The following is a 27,609-nucleotide window of genomic DNA, read 5'->3' on the forward strand; positions in this document are numbered from 1 at the left end:
AAATTAGATAAATTGACATGTAACATACAAATAAATTATATACCATATTAGGAAGTAATGAAAAAAAAATGAAGCAGGATAATGGGAATGGGGGTATTTTGAGGGGTTACTATTTTAAATATGACGGTCAGGATATGCCTCACCAAGCAGGTAACAACTAAGAAAAATGTAAGGGATGTTGGGGAGGATGGAATGTTTGGAGGAAGATTGCCACAGAAAGGAGCATGGCCAGTGCAAAGGCCCTGAGGCAGGATTAGGCCTGGTGTCTTCTGAGAATAACAATGATTCCAAAGGGAGGCTGAAGTCATGTGAGCTGGAATGACATTCTAAAAGGATATAGGAGCCAGATTGCACAGAGCCTTGAAAGTAGCTAAAAGTCTTGTAAGAATGAAAGTCTTGAAACAGGTAAAGTCTTCGTAAGAATGGCCACCATGGACAAAAATTCATGTCATAGTTTATTATCATGAACTAGAGGAGACCACAATAGATTGTGGTGTTTGGCATCTAATTCATACCAGAAAAAATGGGTTAAAAATTAATTAAGTCAGAAAAGGAAAGATCATCTCCAGAATGTATTGGACTCAAGCCCTTTATAAAGCACATTAACTCAGTGCTGTTAGGACTACACTGTCAGACAGACTCACTCCAGCAGACAAGCAGGGTGGCGTATTAGTGTTACTCAGACTTCATGAACAACTTGTTGAGAATTTTCTGTGACTAGGAAAGTTGGTGAGATTTTTCTATGACTATATTGACAGTAGCTTTGTTTAGAAATATTTCTAAGATACTCTATCCACATCTCCGCGCCATAGTGAGTATCCATAGTTAGGATCTCAGTTGAAGACAGTTCCTAAACAATTTTCCAAGGAAAACTTTGGCTTGTAAATGTATCTGTACACCAACCCAGGAAGCAGTATAATGCCTGGCTGCAACTTCTCATCTTTCATAGTCAAATGTCCACCCTGCACTCACTCCCTTCATAGTAGTAATCAAAGCTCTCATCAGGGAGTGTCTGCCACCCCAAGCACAGATCAGAGGAAAAGGACATTCAAAGATCATTTGTGACACATCTAATCCCTGTACTGCTAAATATTTCAAGTTCCTTATACTAATCAGTCATTAGAAAAAGGCAAAGTATTTAGCCCCTTGCTGAGCTGTGCCATTTCTTAAACTTTTCCCAAATTATTTTTCCTTGTCTCTTTCTTTATTTAAGAAACAATTACCCTAAATGATATTTGCGTGTTCAATAGAGTTGGTAATGAAATGGTCTGTCTGTTACTTAAGTTCCCTGTGTTGAAGTTTCTTACTGTATTTTATCAGCTTGTATTCTTGAAGCACTAGAGATCTTCAATATAAACAAAAAAGTAAATCAGTATATTGCTGAATATATATGATGTGTGATGTGTCATATATACAAGACAGCTATTTCATCTGTTTAGAGCACTGAAAGATAGTTGATTAATTCACAGGCAACATAAAGATTTAGAACACCAAAATAAATACTCATCCATTATGAAACAGCATCTGATTATTGTAGCACTGTCCCTACTGCTATAATGTACTTACAAGCGTATACAAACGTCAAAGTCCTTTTAGGTAACTTTCTTGTGGAATTCATCAAAACTCCAAAAACACATAATAAAATATATCAAGTACTAACGTCACATAAGGGGAGCTACAAAGCTACAAAATTAAAATGTGAATGCCAAATACCAAAATAAAGGAAGCTGATGGCGGTAAAGGTACAGGGAGGGGAAAACACGCCAGTTTAAAAGCTTAGTAACTTCCAAGCATCTTTGGCAGACTCTGTTTGTCTTCCCATAAACTGTCACATTCTGATTTAAGATTGTTTGTGAAATGAATCTCGTCAGTAATGAGCCAAGATATCACTATACCCTTTCTCTTATAAATCACAGAAATTTACTCAGTAGGAATGATCTATCCTCATTCTCTCCTTCCCCATAATCCAATCACTTCCTCTCATAAGCACTTTCCCCCTGGTTTTCACCATAATGCATTTTCTGTAACTAACAACCATCATTTCCTGATTATCATGCTTCTATCCTTGCCCAGGAATGTGGGTCTTATGTGGGTCAGGGTCATCTTCCCCATCCATCTGTGTCTCCATGCTAAGTGTGTTAGCTCAAAGGTGAGTCTGGATAGACCATCATTTAGTCGGGTCCATATAAAAGTTTGAATGTCACAAGTCTATGCCACTTTGATTAAGAACCAACAAGTTTCGGTGTGTCTAATACTGTACTTTTAGAATAAGCACATTCAAAGACTTATTAGCAACGTCTCCCTGTAAATCGAACTTACTGGTGAAAAACATCAGAGAAGGTATTCTATGTTTCTAGTTTACCAGGCAATGGTGGCTTTCCTAAGAGAATAAACACAAATAAATAAATGACTTGACAGCAACTCAAAAAACAGAACATCTTGAGCTGAGTATTCCTGTGATTTAAACGACCCGTACATCTATTTGAATTTAAGTTCAGTATAAAGTTTATTTAAAGGGCAAACCATTCTGAGTATTTTGATTTCAAGATTTAGTATACTGGACCACTGGATTCCTAAGGTCTGTCACCACTAAATGAGGGGCTCTGCTTTTTCTCAGCTATACAGGAGTGGGAAACTTCTAGGGCTATGAGTTAACTTTGATTTGAGACACCTGGAAGAATTATCTTTGCACTTTAGATGGCTCTTGGGACTAGAGGAAATCTAAATGGCCCAATGGATTCTTTGTGTCTTAATTCAGGGCATCAAGGCCCCTGAAGAAGCTTAGCAATTTGATTCACCGTAGTTCTGCACACCAAGAGTATCTGAGGCCATATTCCTGTCCACTGATCACACCTCTGTGAAAACTGGCTACCCTTCCCTAGCGTTGGATGTTTCTCTAGAGCCCAGTGATTCCACTGGCCAACAAGGAACACCACCACTGGCGTGGGAAATATTTCCTTCCATTGTACAGGACCTTAGTCTTGTTTTAAGTTACATTTCTCAACAAGATGGTACTTCAAAGGATGTGATACAAAGGTCTGAGAAACCCTGCAAGCTTAAGAACTTGACAAATTATATTATTTGTTGAATACTGAGAATGATTCATGGATATTCATAGGATTAGACTTAATTGTATGACCATCTTATTTGATTCCTAAATTACTGACTTTCTTACTCATTTCAAACTGGCTTAAGTTAAAAAAATACAAAATACCAAAAAAAAAATTCTTCTCACTTTCAATACTTGCCATGCCAAATAGGAATAAAATTTTAAAAAAATTAGCACTATTACTTTAGGATCAATCAGATAATAAATCTTTTCTTAGAATCACATCCAGTTTATAAAACAATTTTTTTATAACAGTAGTTCTCGAAAAGTGGCCTCCAGAAAAAAACCACAAAACCGAACCAAACAGTACAGTCTCCAGTCCGGCATCAGCACCATCACTGGGGAAATGGTAGCTAAGGGATTTTTGAGGTCATACCCTAGATTCACTGGATCAGAAACCCTCCTGGTGACTGTGATGACTATAGTGGGGGAGCCACTGCTCTATAACTGTCTACATGCCATTTGAAAAGGTAGTGACAGTGCTATTCAGATTAGATGCCCAAGAATCATAACCCTTAGAATAAGGTGGCAAGGGGGATTATATTTCTGTTTTCTCTGAAGGCTAAGGAAGTGGCTGTGGAGGAAATTTGGGAGCTGGTACTCAACATGGAAACATGCACAAGCCAGCTGACACTGTATATTTTGGTCTCCCACCACATTTAATTCTATTTTAATTCTGGATACATCACGAAGAGGGTTCTTCCTGCCATCACTTCCTTACATTCTAAAGTTCCTACCACACTAACAGGTCATCATGTTCTATAAGAACATAAAATACTACCAGTTTCATGCTACCATGAAACTCTGCACTGGAACAACCTAGAATAATCAAGGTAAGGCCATCACCATTATATAGTATTATACGGTAATAGTATTAGGGCCAGGATAAATGTTGCTGTTTTGTTACCAAGGATATATCATTAAAGGAAAAATAAAAATCAAGGATATCAGAACCCTCAAAAATATAGTCTGAGGTTACATATGTCAAAAGTTACAGTCGGGGCAGCGCCTGGAGTAGAGTGCTGACCCCATATGCCAGAGGTGGTGGGTTCAAGCCCAGCTCTGGCCCAAAACTGCAAAAAAAAAAAAAAAAAGTAATGGTCGGGTGGCACCCATAGTTCAGTGGGTGGGGCGCTGGCCACATACACCCAGGCAGGAGGGTTAGAACCCAGCCCAGGCCAGCTAAACAACAGTGACAACTGCAAAAAAGAAAGAAAAAAAAGAAAAAGGAACAAAAAGTCATGGTCAATTTTTGTTTGGGATTGGAGGTGGCTGGACTATGTACTAGAAACTTGTATAGTATCTTGAGGTCTTTCTTAGTCCTAGAGCTTTTTTAACATTGGATATATAATTGCTTTATTGAATTATTTTATTTGCTTACTATCATTTACTATAAATTATGATTTCACCCGAATATCTTCTCCATGAAATCATACTTAGCACCTCTCTCCTTCTTGGTGCTTTATACCACCCTGAAACCTGGAAAGATCAAACATCGCAGGCTCCATGCTAGAAATGAAGGATACTCACAAATGAATCAATGTGTAAGTACTTAGAGTAATATCAGCATGCAGCAAACACTCAGTAAATTGAGATGCTGCTACTATTATCAGTAACTGTACAGCTTAAGTCTCTTTTTTAAAAGTAAATCATAGCTGTGTACATTAATGGATTTATGGGGTACAAGGCTGGGTTTATACATAATTTGCTGGGTTTATACATAATTTGAAATACAAGAAACTGGTTGACATAGCCTTCACCGTACTTTCTTAATTATTGTGTTAAGACATTTATACTCTACACTTAGTATTGACAATATCCAGCATCATTTCATGATCAGAGTACTTAAGAAAGTAGGTATAGAGGAACATTTCTTATACTGATAAAGGCCATCTACAGCAAACTCACAGCCAATATCATATTGAATGGAGTAAAATTGAAAGCATTTCCACTCAGATCAGGAACCAGGCAAGGTTGCCCATTGTCTCCACTGCTATTTAACATCATAATGGAAGTCTTAGTCATCGCAATCAGGCCAGAGAAAGCAATCAAGGGTATCCAAATAGGGTCAGAGGAGATCAAACTTTCACTCTTTGCAGATGATATGATCCTCTACCCGGAAAACCCCAGGGACTAACTACAGAACTCTTAGAAGTGATCGAGGAATACAGCAGAGTCTCAGGATACAAAATCAATACTCACAAATCAGTAGCTTTTATATATACCGACAATATTCAAGCTGAAAAACCAGGCAAGGACTCTATTCCTTTTATAATAGGGCTAAAGAAGAGGAAACATTTGGGAATGTACCTAATAAAGGATGTGAAAGATCTCCATAAAGTGAATTATAAAACTCCGAGAAAAAAAAGAGCTGAAGATGTTAATAGCTTAGGTCTCTTCATTCAGTTATTGGGCCTGACCAGAGAGTGCACAAACCACCACACATCATATTTCTAAGATCTGTATAGAATGTGGGCTTTTCCATAGTCAAATTCAGAGTTTTCTCTACATCTCACATAAACGCAAAAGAACTGGAGCTGACTTTTTGTTGACCTGCGGTCTAATGCTGAGGTAGAATCTGAGGTGAGGTTAAAGACCAAAACCCACAATGCCTTAAGTCTACTTCACACTGATTTCTGAGCCAAGAGAAAGATTCTCAGAAGAGTAAAAATAAACTGAGTTCAACTGGAAATTATAATTTCCTTTGTTTGATTTTTAGTGACTTTGCTGAACGACATAGTCTTCTCGGTTATATCATCGGGATTTCAAAAATAAAGATTTTTATTTAAGCTTGAGAAAACCTGGAAAAGTCTTTTGTCATTATATATGTAGTTGAATACTTTATTAAATATTTTAATTTTATATTATTACTATCATTTCCTTTATAGCATCATTTTGGCCAAATGTGTTTCCTTTATATTTACATTAAATACCCCAAATATATCTATTGGTTTTTTCCCTTTATGTTCTTCATGAGCCAACAACATACTATGATTTTGCCTCACTGTACATATTTATCACCAGCTCGCTATCTCAGGTGATCATGTAGAAATTTTCAATGTTTTGATCCATCCTGTAATAGTTATGTCTTATGTTTCCTTCACTGTTTAAAATCCTTCTAATGTACTGTGAACACATTTCTTTTCTACATGCAATAATTCATATTTATTATCTTAATTAATGAAAAGGAAAATCACCAAATGATCCACAAGATACAGACGGATTTTGCAAAAAAAAAAAAGCTAAACATATCAAATATAGACAACTGACTGAGACCATTTTAATTTTGGCAATAACCAAGCAAGTATTTGAAAGGAAAAAAAGAAAAGGAGTTGAAAAAATTTTCATATGAACTATTTTTAAATAGGGAGAATTTTGATATTGAAATACTTCTGCATTAAAGCAAAGGGTTTTCCTTCCATGTTCGTAATGAGTCACGGATAGCAAGTAGGCACAGAGGGTGGAAACGTACCTAGGATAGGTTCACGCGGCCGTTTCTACTGTTAAAGAGTAGGAAAGAGTCCCACAAAAGAGAGAGAGAGAGAGAATTACGATCAATATGTTTACTACTTCCGAAACAAGGTTAGGGAAGTAAGAGTAGAAAGCATTTCTGGAATGTTCCCCAAAAGAGATACTTAAAGTAAAATATAAAAGGTAACTGGTCACGGAAAAAGAAGAAGGGAAAGGATATAAGAAAGGAGAGCAAAGATTCTGGAGTGTGAAGAAGGACAATGCCTGTGCGAGGAATGCAGCCAAGTCCTGAATGACCTTGTAGAGCTTCTAACAGTTACGGTTTCAAGGCGGCAAATAGAAAACAGTCAAAGATTTTCAGCAGAGTAACGGCGTGATCAGATAAGTGCATTCTCTGACTTCAGATGAAGGGAAGAAAATGATGGCAAAAATAACTTTGAGAAATCTTTTGTAATAATCTACTAGATAAACATTAAACGCCTGGATTTAGATACTCTTGCCAACGAAAAAGAAGCAAATTCAAGAGCTATTTAGAAGGTAAATTCAGTAGGCTCAGGTACTGACCTGGGGAGGATGGGAGTAGCTAAAAAAGAATTAAGAGTGATTCCTAGGTTGCTGGTTTGAGCATGAACAGAGGTGCAAAACAGCAAAACAGGGAACACGCAGAGAGGAAAAGGTTTACTTTGAGGCAAAGGTAATAGGGAGTTTGAGCTGCTGTGTGGAAACCTGAGTGATCATACCCAACACTCCAACACACAGGTCTAGATGACAGAGACGTGGTCTTGAATGACACATTTGGGGGTCTAGTGCAACTAAATCAGGAGACTTCCAACAGCATCTAAATATTTTTGCAGAGTCCAACCATCATGTCTACAATAAATCATATTTACTTTTTCTAGTGGCAGCAAGGTAGAGCCCATTCTAAAAATGCACTGCATAGCTGGGCCTTGTGGTGGGCACCGGTATTTCCAGCTACTCGGGAGGCTGAGGCAAGAGAATCACACAAGCCCAAGAGTTTGAGGTTACTGTGAGCTGTGATGTCACAGCCCTCTACTGAGGGCAACATAATGAGACTCTGTCTCAAAAAAAAAAAAAAAAAAAGAGAGAAGAAATAAATAAATATAAATGCAGTGCGACCAAATAGGCTTCCATACGTGTTGGGATATAATTGCCTGTTTATTCAGGGCCAACATCACTTCTTGTCAGTACATAATCATTTCTTTAGAGAAAGAGTGATTTTTATACTGTTACTACAACACTGATCACGTTTTAAGTGCATTACACAGTTTAGAATAAATTAAGAAAAATAATGCTGTCGATGGAGATGCATTAAGACTCTTATTTTAAAAAATGTTAAGGTATACATTGCCCTCTACTTGGTCTTCCTTTTTTCTTTTTTTAGATCATAAAGTTGCATTCCTTAGAAACTTCTTTGATGAGGCATGTTTTGTTGAATTTTTTTTTAACCTAACAGATGTTTGGGTAGTTAAAATTCCTCATGAGTATGGTGTCCTGTGGTTTTCACAACCTAAGTGTTGCCCCAGGAATGTTCTTGCCTTGCTCTCTTCCAGTGCTGGTGGTCCATAGGAGATGCACATTACGAGAGTCCCACTTTCTTTCATACTAATTTCACACCCACGCTTGTTTAAATTTGTCACTTCCTCGGTAGGGTAAGTATCTACTGTACGCCATGGAGATAGTTAACACAGTGATTTTATATTATTTTATATCGTTGGTTAGTCTTTTCTCTAATTCAAAGAACTATCCTTTTATCTTATTTTATATATGAAACAATATACCACAACTCAAATCGCTTCTAAGTATAAGGATAATAAAAAAAAAAAAAAAGCAGAGATGGGTAAAAGTATCTGCAAGTCTGAAGGTCCAATATTTCTGCCAATTTGCGACCTTTGTGCTCACATTCTTATCTAGACACATCAGCATAAAGTGGAATTATTATTTTTTTTTTTTTTGAGATGGAGCCTCAAGCTATCCCCCTGGGTAGAGTGCCGTGGCATAGCTCACAGCAACCTCCAACTCCTGGGCTCAAGTGAGTCTCCAGCCTCAGCCCCCCAAGTAGCTGGGACTATAGGCACCTGCCACAACGCCTGGCCATTTTTTTGGTTGCAGCCATCATTGTTGTTTGGCGGGCCCAGGCTGGGGATTCGAACCCGCCACCTTAGGTATATGTGGCTGACGCCTTAGCCGCTTGAGCCACAGGCGCTGAGCCCATAAAGTGGAATTATGGCCATTATACAGCTTATGTAAGGAGGAAAATAATTGGACTTCAATTATCTAGATGGGAGCATGTGAGAGAAAGGACAGCTTCCGGTGGCTGAGTAGGGTTTCCTTCATCACTCCACCTTCCAGGTGCACATTCAGATTCACAGAGTCATGAGTTTCCCTGTCAGCTTATATTCTAACTTTTCTTCCTGGATCTTCAGTTGTGATGCTCTTCTGTCTGAGCTCAGATAGAGTTAACAGTAATGTATTTTCTTATGCTACAAGCCACGTTAGAAACTTTTATAATATTTACTACACGAATTGAGGGGTCTTTCATTTAAAGTATTCCAATTTTGAACCATCTGACTTCGAAGTAGCCATCAGTTGCTAATTCCTCATCAAGGAGCTTCAGGTTTTGGTGAGACACTAAAGTAGTAAATGCCTGATGCCATGAGAACACAATGCACACGTACCTGAAACAGCGATTTTATATTATTTCATATTGTTGTTTACTTTTTTCTCTAATTCAAAGAATTATCATTTTTTCTTACTTTATATACTAAACAAATTTGGAGTCCATGACAGATAATACAAAATGTATTAATTTTCTCCATCCAGATTTTTTTCTGTGTTTGCAAAATGCCCAGAATCGTTTCCTCTTTGGTACGCAGAAGCAACATGTAAGTATGGCTTATTTTTCACATTGAAAATGTTACTGCTCTTCAATCATTTTGCTGCTTAGCTATTCTATATATTTTTATTATCATACCATATGTTATTTCAACATATATATTATGTCCCAATAATATACGTGGTGTTTGCTGGGTATGGTGGCTCACACCCATAATCCTAGCTTTCTGGGAGATTGAGGCTAGTAGATCATTGAGTTCAGGAGGTTGAGACCAGCCTGAGCAAGAATGAGACCTCATCTCTATTAAAAATAGAAAAACTGAGGCAAGAGGATCTTTTGAGCCCGATGATGTGAGATATAGTGTGATGGCACTCTACCCAGGGCAACAGAGTGAGACTCTGCCTCAAACGTGTCTTTTATATATTAAATATGTATGATTACCAGTTCTGGTTTAATATAACAACCAAACTTTTCTTTTACTGTGTTAATTACATAATTCAGAAATTCAAATATACAATATTTATTATTTTTAAAAGGCCCCTCCTCATTAAAGGCAAACAGTTTCTCTGTTCTAGAGACTAAAAGAAGAGAAATTAACTCAAAACCTAAACAATTAAAGTAGATTATTTACCTCAACCACATATGGCTACTGGTTTGAAAATCTGTGGATTTTGAGAATGCCAAGAAAATTATGTCTGTTATCACAATATTGAAATATATAAATTGTTTTACCTTTCTCTCTTAATCACACAGATAGAAAGTCAATTTTTTTCTGTATCCTCTGGAAATATCACCATAGACCTTAAAAAAGCAGGGTAAGAAGTGGAAGGAACGGCATTCAAGTAGAAAGAGTTGAGATGTGAGGTTATTTTTTTCTACATCATGGTACAGTATTTTCTTTCTTTCTCTCTCTCTCTTTCTCTCTCTCTCTTTCTTTCTTTCTTTCTTTCTTTCTTTCTTTCTTTCTTTCTTTCTTTCTTTCTTTCTTTCTTTCTTCTGTTAAGAAATAGGGTCTCGCTTTGTTGCCCAGGCTGGAGTGTTGTGATCACAGCTCACAATAGCCTTGAACTCCTAGACTCCAGTTACCCTCCCTCCTTAGCCTACCAGGCAGAGCTGAGACTACAGGCATGCACCACCACACCTAGCTGAGGATGTGGGATTGTTTAAAACTCCAGCTTTCTAGTTGAATTTACCAGCTTCTGAACTGATTGCATTATATGTTGTATTATGCTCATTAAGCATTTTCTATACTAGTGTTAAGTGCACTTGAAAGAGATGGTGCATTAAAAAAGCTACCTCTGGCTCACTGTAGTAAGTGCAAGTGGGTACGTCCCAATTGAGATGCTCATAAAAAGCAAAATGGGAACCCTCAGAGGCAGTAGACATATTTGCAAAGGTATGTTTTAGTTAAACGTTAAAAACCAGAGGTTTGTAGGCCAGATTTTTCAGACAGACATTAGTCTGAAACATTAAGATCTTTTTTTTTTTTTTTTGATAGCTGTGTACATTAATGCAATCATGGGGTACAGTGTGGTGTTTTCATATACAATTTGAAATATTTTCATCAAACTGGTTAACATAACCTTTATGTCATTTTCTTAGTTACTGTGTTAAGACATTCATATTCTACTCTTAGAAAGATTCACTTGTACCCTTGTGAGATAAACCATAGAGGTGATCCCTCTAGTTGCAAACAAAATATTGACTATTTTTACGTGAAATGATCTAACATTTCTGATCTCTCTGAAAACATTAGAAGATCTGGTAGCACCTGATATAAGCTTCATATAAGCACCTGTCTTATATGACAATAGTTATCAGAGGTTAGTACTGGCTGTCCCGTTGTCTGCTAATTTGCCGGGGTTTCCACCACTCCCAGCTGCCTCACAGCAACCAGCTTTATTCATTATAGATCCATCGGACTCTTTCGTGCAACTTCCAGTTGCCTCTGAAACTTTAAAGTTCATTCGTTCAGTTGAATGTCCCGTTTTTCCATCCGATGTACACTTGTGATTCTAATCTTCTTATCAGCTGAAGCAAATAAAATCCCTAGCTTTAGCTGTGTTCTAATCTCTAAGCACTTATTTCTTTTAGGTACAGAGTTAATTAGATTAGAAATTGGTTTCTTTTCAAAATCATCTGTATTTACTGACTAATCCCAAACTGAATTTGATTTTCTCCCCCATATTTCTCTTTTCTTTGTTTTGGTGCTGTGGCACGCACCATCACCTACACGGGAAAGTGATTTCTTCTCCCTGACCCTCCATAGCTTCTGTGATCAAGTTTTATTTATTTAGGAAATATTCAAAGACTATCTACTGGAACTGGGTACTATTCTAGGCAATAAGGAAATAGCAACGATCAAGGCAGACTCTGAAAACAAACAAGCAAATACAAATTACAAGTGTTCTAAAAATGACAACTGTTCATTGAAAGGAGATGATGTCTATTTCAGACTAAGTAGCAGAGGAATTCATCTAAGGAGGAATCATTTAAGTAAAGACTGAAATTACAAGAAACTACTCACATAAAGAAGGAGGTAGAAAGACATTCTAGTCGAGAGCAAAATGAAATGTAAATTCACAAATTCTGGGAATTTAGTTTGTTTAAGCAACAACAACAGAAACGTCTGGAGTGAGTAGGAAGCAAGGGAAAGAGGGGAAGTGGCTATAAAAGAGGTTCAAGTTTTAGGTAGGAGGAAAATCCTGGAGGGCTTTGTTAAGCATTTAAAAAAATTGAACTTTCTTCTAGGAACCACAAGAATCCATTCAGTAGCTTTAACGAAGAAAGTGACACCATACGTATACGTTAGGTTTGAAAAGATCGGTCTGTCAGCTCAGGAGTGGCCGTAGCAGTAATAGAAAGTTAGACGAACATCACAGCAGTGCGGACAGAGGGACGCGTTTAGATGGTGTGGCTGAAATGAGCATGGGCAGAACTGAGGGGGAAAGGAAAATGATCCAGATTTTTATTTTCACTACACTAATAAATAAGGGTATTCCTTACTGAGATAAGGAAGGGAAGAGGATGGAGGTTTGATGCTTAGTCTTTGTGCTAATTGAGGCAACTATATTCAACACACATGACTAGTGATACCAGTTGACCAGATAAATATACTGACCTGGCTTTCTCGGCAGCATTCTGCACTGGAAATAGAGGTCTGAGAATAATTGATATATAAGGAGACTTTAAAGTGTAGGATAGAATAAGTCCCTTAAGGTAAAAATCTCCTAGGGATTGTGTGTTTATAAAGAAGAGAAAAGGGGTCAGGCATGGGGGCTCATGCCTGTAATCCCAGCACTCTGGGAGGCTGAAGCGGGAAGCATTGCTTGAGCTCAGGGGTTCAAGACCAGCCTGAGAAAGAAGTGAGACAAAAGCTCTACTAAAAAACAACAACAAAAAATTAGCTGAACATTGTGGCAGGCACCTGTCAGGAAGCTAAGGCAGGAGAATTGCTTGAGCTCAGGATTGAGGTTGCTGTAAACTAGACTGAGGTCATGGCACTCTAGCCTATGGGACATTGTCTTAAAAAAGGGGGGGAAGGGTCAAAAACAGAATCTCTGTGCATTCCAACACTTAGGGTTAAAAAGAAAAAAGATGAGAATTCAGCAAAGGAGATTGAGAAAGAGATACAAGGGATATAGATTCAATGCAGTAAAAAGAGGAAAGATTGCACAGTGTCTTGAAGGAGGAGTAGTCAGGATTCCACCTCAGATGTTGAATTATCATACATTAACAAACATCTTTTGGACCTTTACTGTTATAAACGTTATAGCAGGCACTTTGGCAAACTATAACAAGAGACACATCTAGTGGCCTAGAAAACAAAGCCTCCTGATCAAAGTTTAGTCCACTGTTGAAAATCTATTTGTGAGTGTGTATGTGTGTATATTACTCTACTCATAGGGACCACAAATTTTTAAGAAAATGTAGTTTGAATTTTAAAGAAATTACCTAATAAGAATTTCAGTCAAGATAGGACAGCAGTAACTTTAGGTCCATATCTGAAGGGCTTCTCTGGTGTGGGTTGGGATGGGTGACCTGGCAGATCTGAAAGCTGCTCTGGGGGTCTGGGGCTTGGGTAGACATGGCATTTCAGAGAATACCTCTAAACTCCTCAGAGATCTTGCATTGCAGACTTTCTTTGCAATTTATTTATGTTGCATGCAAACCACCACAATTCTATGTAGACAGGGTTCAGGATAAGTAATAGAAATGTCTTTGCTTAATTATGGTTAATGATATTGCCTAACTAAGCAGGGTAACCTGTAGGTTATAAATATACAACTCAAGTTGCCAGAGCAAGAGGTTTTTCCTGAATGCAAAAGTCCTAAACACTGTGTGGATGCAGGGTCACTTTGGGGGACCATTTGTGTTTCTTCTCTGTACTTTTTATTCTTCTCCGTATCTCAAGCTGGGGGTTGAGCGCTTGGTCTTTCATGGCCTCAGAATTTTGTGCAGATGAAAACACAAATTCAAAAACTGCTTAAAGACAGATCAGTCAGGGTCCTCTTGTTCACACATGTGTATGTAAGCCTGCAGTCACTGACAAGATTGTAGGGTCACCTGAAAGGCAGGAGCGCCCCACATAGGAAGAAAAGAGGAAGGCAAGCTGAAGGGCCTTAGAAGACAATCGGTATGGCCGAAGGGTAGAGGACAAGGGAGACTTCCCTTGTGCTTTGTGTTAGAACTCTCAGACCTTGGCACAATTCTGGGAGTTTAAGAAAAGCCCTAATTAATGACGGAAGTTGAATTTTTCATTAGGTTTCAATAAAATTTAAAAATAAATATGTTAGGTAAGCTAGTTTGTATACTCAGTTACTTCTATATTTAGTGATTTTACACAGAGTTGGATTAAATAGATATCATTATTATGGAGACATAGAACATGACGGAAACCCACATGTACCTATCAGGACAACACTTACGGCCAGGCAGGGTTTGAGCAGAAATCCACCTGGAAGCGTTGCCATAGCCAGCATTGGTGCTGGCAGCCACCTGGAATCTATACCATCTAAATTTCTTCAATCCGTACACTGTCTCTTCAGTTAGGTCAGCTTCATAGAGGTACTGGACTTTTTGGTCCTCAACGCATTCTTCAGATTCCCATTCTCCGCAGTGTTGAGCGAGAAGTTGAATGATAATCTTGTAATTTTGAAAGTAGCCAAAGATAGCGTCAGGCCTTCTCCACGTCAATGTCGCACTAGTTGACTGAACATTAGAAAGAGCAATATTTGTGGGAACACTGGGAACTAAAAAGGAAAAGGAAAATAAGTAAAAAAATTATTGGGATTATCAAAAATTTTGTAGATAGAAGAAAAAAATAGAATTTTAAAACAGCACAGCCTGGAATAATGGCTAATGTCTAAAGTCACAGCACTTTTTGAGGCCAAGGCAGGAGGATTACTTGAGACCAGGAGTTTCAGGCCACCCTGGACTGTATAGCAAGGCCTTCTCTCTATTAAACATTTAAAAAATAAAGGCCAGCCTTGATAGCGTGTGTCTTAGTCCTAGCTACCCAGCATGCTGAGGAAGAATTGCTTGAACTCAGAAGTTGGAGGCTGCAGTGAACTATGACTATACCACTCTACTCTAGCCTGGATAACAGAGCAAGACCCCGTGTATAAAAAATAAAAATTAATAATTCTATTATGGTGCACCTAGTAGAGATCTCTGAAATTACTATAGAACTTAGACTAAATTATTCCTACCCTTACTGAGCAGAACCTTGAGGTGGGCTTCAGGCCTCACCATTTCAAAAGAGTAAAAGACAAAATAATGGCGATTTTTTTTCAGACCTAATTTTTCGCACAAGTCCGATCACAAGTGGTTTATATAAATGTACTTTGGTTTCATATAGAAGCAAAAATATCACTGGTACAAAAGCAAATTGTATGCTCATGTCATCCCAAGGACTTCCCAAGGCATGGTTTGACTCTTTAACTTTCAGTTCCCAAGAAAGATGTTTTTTATATTTAAATGTCTAGATAAACATTAGCACATAGTACATATAGTAAGTATTCATTATAAAACAATTTTAAATAAGCAGTATTACTCAATGAATTACTTTATATGATTAGTTGATTTTTATTTTATCTTCGGTACACTTAAAATCAACATTTTTTTCTAGACCATCATCCAGTACACCAAGATTAGTACACAGACTGAGGTAGCTGTATATCCCCTGGTACACATGGTCCCGCTGGTCATCTCTTATTACACTTCATACTAACTATTGGTCTGGTAAATGCTTCCCATGTATTATTAAGCTCTGAGCATGGTGTTAAGGATTCAAGATATAATAAAGCTCATGTCCTGTTTTCAAGAAATAGTGTATTGGGCACATAATATAAGTATATTAGGTTAGAAATATGAGCAATAAGCTAAGTGGTACTATAACTTTTTTCAACTATGTCTTTCCTATCTTTAAGGGTCTTTGCTCAGAAAACTGAGATAAAGGGAGTGATAACAATGACTTTTCTGAAAATTTTCTGAAGTGTGCTAATAGTCATACTTTAAGAAAATAGATATTTAGAAAAATCATTCATAAATATATCACATTAATTTAAACATTTAGTAAATTTCTTTTTCTTTTTTTTTTTTTTTAAGAGACGAGTCTCACTTTGTCACCCTCGGTAGAGTGCTATGGATCACAGATCACAGCAACCTCCAGTTCCTGGGCCCAGGCAATTCTTTTGCCTCAGCCTCCCGAGTAGCTGGGACTACAGGCACCCACCACAACACTGGGCTTTTTGTTGCAGTCTGGCCGGGGCCGGGTTTGACCCCGCCACACTCGGTATATGGGGCCAGCGCCCTACTCACTGAGCTACAGGTGCCGCCCAATATTTAGTAAATTTCTAAGGAGTACTTAATATATGGGACTATTGAAGGTGCTGGAAATACAATGAATGAAACAAAAGTTTCATTCCTGACCTCATAAAATTTACTTCCTGGAGCGTTACATGAAATAAAAGTATTGGACACATCCACGTCTCATTATCTGTGGGGGACTGGTTCTAGGAGCTTCCCTGAATACCGAAATCAGAGGATGCTCAGGTCCCATATATAAAATGGTATAATATTTGCATACAACCATTGCACACCCTTGTATATAATTCAGATTATCTCTAGATCACTTATAATACCTAATACAATGTAAATGCTGTGCATGTAATCATTAACCTGTATCGTATAAGGATTAATGCAAGAAAAACATCTGTACATATTTAACACAGATGCATTTGTTTCCAAATATTTTTTGTTGAATGCACAGATGGAGAACCCATGGATATGGAGGGCCAACACATAGTATTTTGGAAGAGGATTATATTTATGGAGAAAAATAAGAAAGGGAAGAAGGAGAGAGTCCCAGTGATCTTGACAATTTAAATTACGTAGTCAGAAAATGGCTGAGAAGATGCTAAGCTCCTTATAAAGGTGGAGGAGTTAGCCATGTGAATATTTCAGGTAGAAAAATTCGCAGCACAGGAAACTGCTTGATTAAATGCCTACAGTTGGCAGCATGCCATCTCATCTGGAGAATAACTAGCCCTGAGTAACCAGTAGGAGCTGGGGTCTGAGACGGTACACTGAAGGCTGATTGCATGTGACATGATGAGACGTTGTTATGGCTTTCTTCTGAACAGAGAAATGACAGGTTCTAACATATGTTTTCACGGAATCACCCTAGCTACTGTGTTAAGAGTAGATGATGGGAGACAAGGATGGAAGCAAGGACACCAATTAGCAGATTGCTGCAACGTCAAGGCAAAGGGCCACGGTGGCCTGGGTCAAAATGGCAGCATCGAAAGTGAAGACATCGAGATGTGCACCATCCTTGAAGGCGCTGAAAGGCTCTGCTGCTGGGGGCTGTGGGATATTAGAGAGAGAAAGGAGCATGTGAGAAAGACGGCAGAAACAACCAGCAGCAGAGCTTCTCCATCCAGAAATGTCTGTGCTACACTAGAGGGGGGAATGTAGAGGACGCCAAGAGACGGACGACCTCTAAGCAAGATGATTTACAGCTGAGGGGTGGACATGTCCACAGGTGCTCCTTATGGAGAAGGAGTCCATGCCCTCAGCAGGTAGTCATTGTTAATTTCTCCCCTCACCTGTATCACTCCGTTTCAATAAAAGGCTGGCGCAGAGGTTGCTCGGGGCTACACGGAAAGTAAGGGCTAGCCCGCCTTGCACAAGCTTGTACTTGTAATCCTCCTCTCACCTGGTTCCTTCCTGCACTAACTGAGACCAGGGCCATAGGAGCCCGATGGATCGTGACAGGAGCAAAGAAAAGCTCTAAGTTCCTTAGATTGCCCACATAAAGAGATGACGTCCTCATTAACCAAGGAGTGGATGAGGAAGCTTTGGGGACAATGATTAAGAATTTCCTCTGAGTATGTTAACTGAAATTCCTCCGAGATACCCGGGAGCACAAGTCAACTAGTAGGTGGATGCCTTAGTCAGGATTTCGGTACAGAGAGGTCTGGACTTGAGGTAAAATTTCAGGTTTTCTCGTAATGTTTTACTAAATTATCTACACAGCTGCATATATGGGTCAATATGAAAGTTTTGAGGTACATGAATATCAAGAAACATAAAATCTGCACAGACGGAAACAGAGGACGCCTCCTCTACAACTCCAATAAGCCAAGCAAGTTGGAGGTGAAATAATGGAACATGACACTGTCTCAAAACTTTCGTAGTGACCCACATATAGTATGTGTGTGTATATAAAATACATGTATATATTATATTTCCCTGAAACTGGAAGACAGAAAGCAGTGAAAAGTGATGATTGATCAGACTCAATTACTCTGTTTTCAATACTAATATCTATTGTCAAATTTTGCTGCATTTGGTTAAATGTTAACCATAAAAGAACAAAATACTTGATGCAGTCCTTCCAGCACACTCTTTTATCTTTACCTATCATGAAGAAAAGCAATTAGAAAAAACTTTTCAGCAAAACGAACATGTATAGCAAAAGAGGTTTTCAAATTGGCTAAAAAGCAGAATTTCCATAATTTATTTAAATCCTTCAGTCATTAAATGTGAACTCAGATCACATGTATAGGATACATTTTCAAAATATTTTAACATAAATGATAGAAGTGTTATTGACTTGGGTGTTCAGGAAATGTTTTTAGAGAAGAGAGAGCACATGAGATGCGATTTCACTGATTGTAAAAAAGGCAAGCCTAGAAGAGGAGGTATTGGAAGCTAAGTCACATGTGACTGAAGCTTACAGTTCACGTTGGCAATACAAACCCCAGAAAGGTGGCACAATGGCTTGGGGACTTACTGTGTCAGGGGAAATTACAGATAGCTTTCCAGGCAATGAAGTTATCAAAGGTGTCAGAATGAGATGTTCAGGGTGACGTTGTATCAATCCCAGCCTGGTAATTGCACAATAAAAAAAGGAAATTTTTCAAAGACCATTTGATTTGTCCAGGAAAGAAGAAATAAGATAGTAGCAACAGGAAAGGAGTCAGATTTTTATATTCATCTTGGCGGCTGAATCCCATAGGCAAATAACTGGGAAAATCATGGAATCTCAGAATTCTGAATAGGTTTAGAGATTATCTTGGTCAATTTTGCATCTGTGGATGCCATGAAGATTCTCAGTCCCCGTACAAAGAACGTCTTCTACTTATCCAACCAAACAATTAATCTAGGTTCAGATGGAAATAAATTTTGCTGCTGTAATTAAGAATCTAAACCAATCTACTTTAAAATAGACAGCTATCCAGTGGGCTTGACCTTATAACTTAAGTCCTCTAAAAACCGAACATTATCCTTGGTAGTGGCAGAAGAGGAACCAAAAGGTGTGAAGCATGAGACAGATTTAATGCACACAAATTTCTCCATTGGTGGCTTTGAAGAAGGAGGGGGCCACATGATAAAGAGTGCAGGCCCTCTCTAGCAGCTGAGAGCAGTAGTTTGCTAAGAAACAGCCAGGAAATGGGTCAGCTTTACCCCCTCAGGGAACTAAATTCTGCCACAACCCTGTGAGCTTGGAAGAGGACTCTGGATTCTGCAAGAAAATACAGTTGACTAAAACTTGACTTAACTTGTGAGAAAAGTAGGGAACCTGGGCACATGATGCCTGGACTTCCCACCCATAGAACTATAGGCTAATTAACAGGTGTTGTTTTAAGCTACCAACTTTGTGATAATCTGATACACAGAAAATCATCACAACTTTCCTCTACAAAATGACCAATCACTACTTACCTAATCACTGTTTAAACACATAAAGTAAAACTCAAAATCTGGAGGGATTTCCCTGCTAACTAGGTGTCATTAATCCCAAATTACATCTGAGAAAATAACTTTAAAAGTCATATACCATGTTCTAGAGTTAGTAATTCATAGAGGCAAGATTCAAGCCTATGACTTGTCAGAATCCCTGTAACAAAGTAGACACTTAATAAATAAATAATCATGGAATGAAAAAACATTTTATTTTCAGATCACTCTTTTGGGTTCTATAGCCTTCCTTATTTCAAACTGATATTTGTGTTCCTGTGAATCTTAGTTCTGCACTGAAATTCCACCCTTAAAGGAGCCTGATCTGTTTTCATCTGCACTTCACTCCAATATTTCACATCAATGATCTAGAAAGATTTTGCTTTTGCTTCTGAATCCATATCAATGAAAAACGCTGAGGAATCACTCCCAAAATGTATATTTGCTTATAGGTTGTATATACACGATAATGCCAATCTGTATATTATACGTACATAGTAAAATACAGATTCCAACTAAGGTTGGAACAAAATAGCCATACAATAAATATTTTCTGCATGTATGAGCAAGTGATTAGAAATTATAAGAAGGGACTTGATTTAGGTAGATAATCAGGAAAATCTTTCCTGATGAAGGAGAACTTAATAAATGATCAGAAGGATAAAAAAAGAAAAGGTTCCCAGATGAAAATCATCAGGATTTGGTAAGCTCCTGAAGGAAAAGAGAGGACTGCACATTGCAAATGCTTCGGGAAGGCTTCTGGGTCCCCAGGGAGACGGGTGGGAAGAGAGTTAGAGATATAGGGCAGAACCACAGCATGCTGAGCCTTCTAGACTGAGTTCAAGATTTTTAGTGTTATCTAAGTGCAATGGGATACTTGAGAAGTTTTTTCTGTTTGCATTACAGCCTTACTCTCTGTTCTTTCCCCCCACGGAAACCAGAGTCTGATCCAGACACTTGCCCTTATTTTGCACTTACCACAAACCACCTTTTTCACATTTCAATTTCCTTTCCCTGTGGTTTGCTGAAACCCCGTAGGCGGGAGCGAGAAGGAACATCTTCACTAGCAAATTAACTTGAGAAGGCGAGGGGACTGCTCTTTCCTGATCTCATCAGGAGGGATGACTAGATGTCGCTGGCTTTATGACCAACTCTAATGTCCGTATTTTAGGGAAGAAGACTTCAATGACAAATTTTTGCAGCACTGGAAAATTCTTATCAGATTAATATTGGTTCACAGACTCTAGTATTCTCCAAATAAGTTTTTCAGAAAAGAAAAAGTCTAAATACAATATCACTTTAACTTGACCAAGACACAAGGTCCAGACAAGAACTACGGGAAACTGGCTATGGGAAGGACAGCAATAATTCCCCCCCATTGTGACAGGCATAATGAAGAGACACTGGACCATACGGGCTCTCGGGAAGGGCTTGTGAACTGTGTGTACACATTTTGGTCCACTGAAACAGTCCTCTGGATTTCATAGGGTACAAGATGTAGCCCACATTTTTCCCATCAAATGTATTTAGAAAGATAAGACAGAAATACATGTGATCTGAAGCCAAATATCTAGTTTAACTTGCAGACTTTTTCTTTTTTTAACAAGACTACCTCAGAAGTAGCCCTAAGTGACCAGCAGTAACCCTCATTTATATCCAGTATCTTCTCTGTTCATGAACTGTGTGTTGAACTAGACGATTTCAAGGCAACTGCCCTATTGAATTACAGATACAAAAAGGATTACACTCATTTCAGCATGGAGAATCAGATTTCCATTCTTTAAGAATGACTAAAAACCTCAAACTTTTTCTACCCACAGATGGTACTAATTTGAACACATCATTCCATGCTTCCTGGAGTAATCACACAGCTTGCCGAGATTTTCTAAACATGACGAACTGTGATGAAGTGATCAGCATTAACTGCCGAGGTATTCAGTAAATTACGTTTTTATTCATAAATTATTCCTATTGGTTAAATATTTTTATCATGGTTGAAATGAGAGACTATAGATCTATGTAAGTAAGATTTGTTACAGTTTTAAATTCAGGCAAGTTTTCAGGGACTATTTAGTAGATTCTACTTAGAAGATGATAATGTGTATAACAGGAAATTCTGTAATCTTCTGAATATCAATTATTAGAAATTTCCAACTTCCCCTGACAGTATCACTGACTTCTCACTGACATGGTTTAGTGCGCTACCATGGAAGACAAAGTTTCAATTCTTCATATATACTACATGTTTATCTTCAGGCACAGTTGTACTCTCTTTTAAGCACTACAGATGCCTAAAAATGTATATCTATGAATAAATTTATAAGACATACAAATGTATCAACCAATCTTTACTAGTTTATAAAGAATATTTCTAGAAATTTTAAATAATCTGTTCCTTTAGAAGCAGAAGACGTAGATATATCATCTAAACATACACAAATAAAAGTACACTTTGCTCACACTACTATAGTATGGATTCATATAAAATTGAAATTCCTACAAACTTAAGTGTAAATCAGATTTCTGTATACCAGATATAAGTCTTAAACTAACTCAAATTTTATTAATAGCATTTATTGGACATCCACATCGAGCGCGGATAGGCAGGTTACAAGTCTTAAAGTGTAATCTCCTTTGAATACATACGTAAAGATCGTGTAGTTCATAGAAACAGCCACAACAAGGTGAGAACAATAAGAAATCCAAGGAAGAAATCTGGGGGCTTAGAACTCCAGAGATCAATGGAGGATTAGTAGAGATATGGAAGATAAGATGTTCAAGAAGTTTGAACAAAAGGAGAGATGAGTGAGTAGTAATAAAATGGTCGTCAAGGGCTGGAAAGTATCTTAGACTAGAAAAGAATAGTTTAACTACGAAAATAATAAGAAAAAGAGGAGAACATCAAGTTGGTGTCCCTGAAAGTCTGAGAGATGAGTTTTGATGACTACTGTAGACAGCAGAGAAGAGCTGACAGAGATTGACTGGTGAAGTATAAATGTAAAGAAAAGCCTGATCCTTCATATGGCATGTTATTAGGAAAAGGTAAATTTGATGGAAACTGGTTTGATGTATATACAAAATACAACGAAAATTATAATGATTTGAGAGGTTAAGCGTAATTAGGAATAGAACTAAAAGAAAATGCAAAGGAAGATTGGCAGATTGTGCAGATTTACTGGACACAGATAAAGTAGGAGTAAAATGAACTGAATGAATACATGTGTTAGGTTAATAGACAAAATGTACGCTGTAGACTTCTTCGAAGTAAGTTACAGATTGGGGTCTGAGTGTTATAACAGTAATCAATATTAAATTTCTGACAAATTAAATGAACAAAAATACAATAATTTCTGGTAATAAAAGCTAAGAGATATTTCTCCCCCAAAAAATACCCATAAAGAGGGTACCATACAATTTAATGAACAATGTCCTGAATAATGTTCATACAGAGTAAATACTAAGTACATTTAATTTTTGCCTTTCTTAAATGTCTCTCTGTGGAGGTGGGTGGAATAATTCTCAAACACATTTTAATCAAACTACATTTTCAGAAATTGCATATATGCAGACTACCTCGCTCTGGTAGTCTGACCCAATCCAGGAGATTTTAGAGTGGCTGGATTAGCATTTATCAAAGTACGCAAACACGACTGTAGGTGATCTACAGATATGAAAATGTGGATTGGCACATTAACACTAGTATGACAAATTAAATTATCTTATGATAGAAATGTATTTCACTTACATGAAAGAGAACTGAGAAAAATATCAATAAATAAGACTTAAGATTTCCTAAATAAGTTTAACTTTCTATTCCAATGCAGGTATGGTTGGACACCTGATAGCCCCAAATTCTATGGACTATAGTTATAAAAATTTTAGTATCTAAATCTAATATTATTGAACATATAACTTTATAAAAATATCTTAGTAAAACTTGTGGGAAAAATAGCCTTTTTTGGAGAACACTGTAAGGAAAATTGGTTACACATATTTGATGTAAAGTCAAAATAAGTTGAATGGATTTATACAGTCATTAGTTTTGACAGCTCTATATAGCAAGTGATCTCGTGAGAATAACTATCAAAAATGACAACTTTGATTTTAAGTAGTCTATCTGAAACATCTCTTAGGGGAATAATTAGATAACAGACTTAGTTGTCTGTTAAGATTGCTCTTATATATAACACCTGGAGACTAAATCAAATCATTGACAGTGAGAAAGAAATTAGAAAGACATACTGGTTTGTGGGGATTCACCTGAGGATGGGTATGAGTAAATAAAATTTTAGATTCATATTTTATTAATAGGATAAATAGTTATTTATATAAAAAGGTTAAGTTTATATTAGCATAAGAGCTCAAGTAAAAGCAATTTGGGACAATATCTGTATATGTAAGTAAATCCTGAGAGTGAATGACAATTTGAATGGAACACTCAGAACAGCAGACAATGACATCTCTAGCCAAGTCAGTAGTGAATGGGTGTTTGTTTTTCCATTCCTTAGATACTTCACTTAAAATAATGGTCTCCAATTCTATCCAAATACTTAGTCATTCTTCATGGCTGAGTAATACAGGGTATTTACAGTAATACAGACTGAGTAATATAGTAAATATGCTTGATTACATAGATCACTTTTATAGACTTTCTAGACTTGAGTCATTGTTATAAGTGTGCCTGCCACTCAGATAGTGTTCATTTTACTTGTCTAGTAGATTTTAGTATCTCTCCTCCTCCCCATTTCCATTGCTTAATTTCCATTGAGTTTTACTTCCCTCTATACATAATGTGTGCTCATCAGTAAAAAAAAACATGTGTGTTCATGGGTGAAAACCTACTTAACAGGTACACTGAACACTAGCTGAGTGATGGGCACACATATACCAATGACTCAAGTGTTATAAAAGTGAACCATGTACAAAAATATTTGCACTACCATAATAATTTGTAATAAAAAAAGAATTGAGGGAAAATAAACATCCGTCACATAAAATAAATAGTGAACAGGCAGTGAAATATAATAGGAAAACTGATCAGAAGAAACTCGGGTATGCATATAATTTCTGGTGTACATTGAAACTTAATAAATATTTCAATAGTTATTAAAGAGAGAAGCCATAGAGGGGTTAAAACCAAATTTTGGGTCTAAACTCTCCTGAAATCTTTGACTAATAGCTTAATTATATGTACATAATGGAGAATCCAGTGAGCACAGTGGCAAGCAACAGCTGAAAAACTGTAGAAATTGTAGCTAAAATTGCATATGTACCCCCCAAATTTGTATGAATAAATGGAAATTTTAGCTGCTGCCTACAGCAGAGGAGACACAGCTTGGAGTTTAAATCCCACCAAACTGAGGATTTGGTAGGCAGCCCACACTTCTTACTGAAACTAAGAAAGGCCATACCTTTCCTTTTCTCTTCATTTCAGGACTAAAGCATTCACTCTAAAAAGAAGGGTGAAACCAACAAAGCATTAAGTCACACGTCAAAAAAATATTCATTCAGTAATTTAATGACTATCCCATCAGAACAAAAGCCAACATTCTCCAGTCTTTACAATCCATCACCAACAATGTCCAGAAAAAGTTAAAAAATTACTAGAGGCAATAAGGAAAATTATTACTGATAGGAACTCTGAGGCCCCTCAAGAGGAAAAAATTGTCAACAGAAAAATCATAGGATAACTAGGATGTAGGAATTTTTTAAAAGGCTATTACTAACATTTTATTTAACTAAATGGAAAATGTGATCATAGTTAGAAAGCAAAGGGGAAATCTCAGCACAGAAGTAGAAATAATAAAACAAAACCAATGAAAATTCTGGAATTAAAAAGTACAATATCTGAAATGAAAAATGCAACAGATATGTTTAAGAGCAGACTAAAGACAGAAAAACGCAGAATTAATAAACTTGATGACAGATCAATAGGACTTCTCTAATCTGAAAGAACAACAAAATGAGTAAGAATCGAATAGAGACTTAGTCATGTAAGGGAAATACCAAGAAGTAATTGGAACCCAAAAAGAATAGTATAGAGAGAGGGGAGTGGAAAATATATATTTTTTAATAATGAACAAAATTTCTTGGGTTTTGGAAAAATATTAATTTATGAACACGAAAATCTCAGTGACCCCAAATGAAATAAATGCAACAAAAATCACATTAGATACATCATTGTCAAACTGCTTAAATGTTAAGATAAAACATTTGAAATGTGTCAGAAGAATTTATATATTTCTCACATGAGACCTAATGGTACAAGTGGTGGCTTATGTCTCAAAAAGACAAGAAACAAAAAATGGGTATTAGACAACAAAAGAATGATATTTTAAAAGTGAAAATTAGGAGAGAAACCAATACTGCTATATCCAGGGAAAATACCATTCAAAAGTGAAGGAAAAATATTTCCTTTTTCATATAAGCAAAATCTGAGATAATGTTTGTGGCCATACCTAGCCTATAAGAAATGCTGAAGGAAGTTCTTCAGTCAGAAGGGAAATGGCACCAGTCATAACTCATAACCACAGAAATACATGAAGAAGACTAGAAACAATAAATATGGAATATGGATATGTGGACTTTTCTTTATTTAAATATCTACTGGCCCTGTAGGTAAAATTAATAAAATGAATTGAGGTTTATAATGTCAAATATTTAAAATATGTAGCTATCAAATGTATGACAATGACAATATGAACTATAGAGAAATACACGGGATATGCTTTTTAAAATTTCAGATTTTTATGCCAACTTATATAGCAATGAGTAGATATAATAAGCTAAGGAATCATACTGCAATATATTGATAAATCAATAAAAATAAGAAAGAAATATAGCTAAAATTCCAATAAGAATTAAAATATAGCATTAAAAATATTTAGTTAACCCAAAAGATGGCAGAACAGATAGCAGAACACAGGAACTATATGACGTATAGAATAGAAAGAGCAAATAGTAGATCCAAAGTCAACTAAATTAATTATAACTTTAAATCTAAATGGATTAAATACTCCATTTAAAGGGCAGAGATTGTCAGACAATATAAAAATGAAAGAACCAATTAAACACAGTGCACAAGAGATATACTTTGCTTTCTACTAGAGACACTGTATAAATACAATGACATAAATATTTTGAAAGTAATGATAGAAAAAGACACATGATGCGAACAGCAAACAAAAGAATTTGTCTATTTCAACATCAAGCAAAAGACCAATAAGGTAAGGATAGTTCCAAAAATAAAGGGACCGTTTATAATCACTAAAGGATTATTTATGAAAATATAAGAATTGTAAATATGTATATTTTTAGCATAAACCTTTAAAGTACATTAAGTAACAATGGGCAGAACTGAAAAAAAAATAAACAATCCCATAATCATAGTTGGATATTTTAGCATTTCTTTCTCAATAACTGTTAGAACATTTAAATGGCTGAAAAGTGATAATGACACAAATGTTTTGAAATCACCATTAATCTACTGGCCTAATACAAAGAATGTTCTGGCTCAAAACTGAAGAATATGCATTATTTTCTAATGTTCCTGGATAATAAATTCAGTAAGACAAATCACATGATGAAGAAAGCATCTTCATAAATGTTTTAAAAGTGAAGTTTTACATAAGTACTCTCTGACAATGGAAATAAATTAAAAATGGAGTACATGAAGATATCTAGAAAAGTTCTAAATACCTTCAAATTAAACATTTTTTTATTCTTTCTCAAATCATAGCTGTGTACATTAATGAATTTATGGAATACAATGTGCTGATTTGATATACAACGTGGAATGCTTACATCTAACTGATTAACATAACCATCTCCTCACTTACTCATTTGTTGTGGCAAGATATTTATACTCTATTCTTAATAGTTTTGAAATGTACCATTGCATTATTCACACCCAAGGCTCAGAGAAGAT

General features: G+C 36.7%; 1 protein-coding gene across 1 annotated transcript in view; it reads right to left on the bottom strand.

Moving 5' to 3' along the window:
* The window catches only part of PTPRQ (protein tyrosine phosphatase, receptor type Q), a 195,259-nt gene that overhangs the window by 79,360 nt on the left and 88,290 nt on the right, over positions 1–27,609 (bottom strand). Inside the window, exon 26 of the mRNA XM_012814160.2 lies at positions 14,363–14,686. Within this exon, the coding sequence (XP_012669614.2) occupies positions 14,363–14,686 (324 nt within the window). The remainder of the gene's footprint in view (positions 1–14,362; positions 14,687–27,609) is intronic.

This window comes from Otolemur garnettii, unplaced genomic scaffold (genome assembly GCF_000181295.1).
Source record: "Otolemur garnettii isolate 467f Iridium unplaced genomic scaffold, OtoGar3 scaffold00007, whole genome shotgun sequence".
Taxonomy (NCBI): domain Eukaryota; kingdom Metazoa; phylum Chordata; class Mammalia; order Primates; family Galagidae; genus Otolemur; species Otolemur garnettii.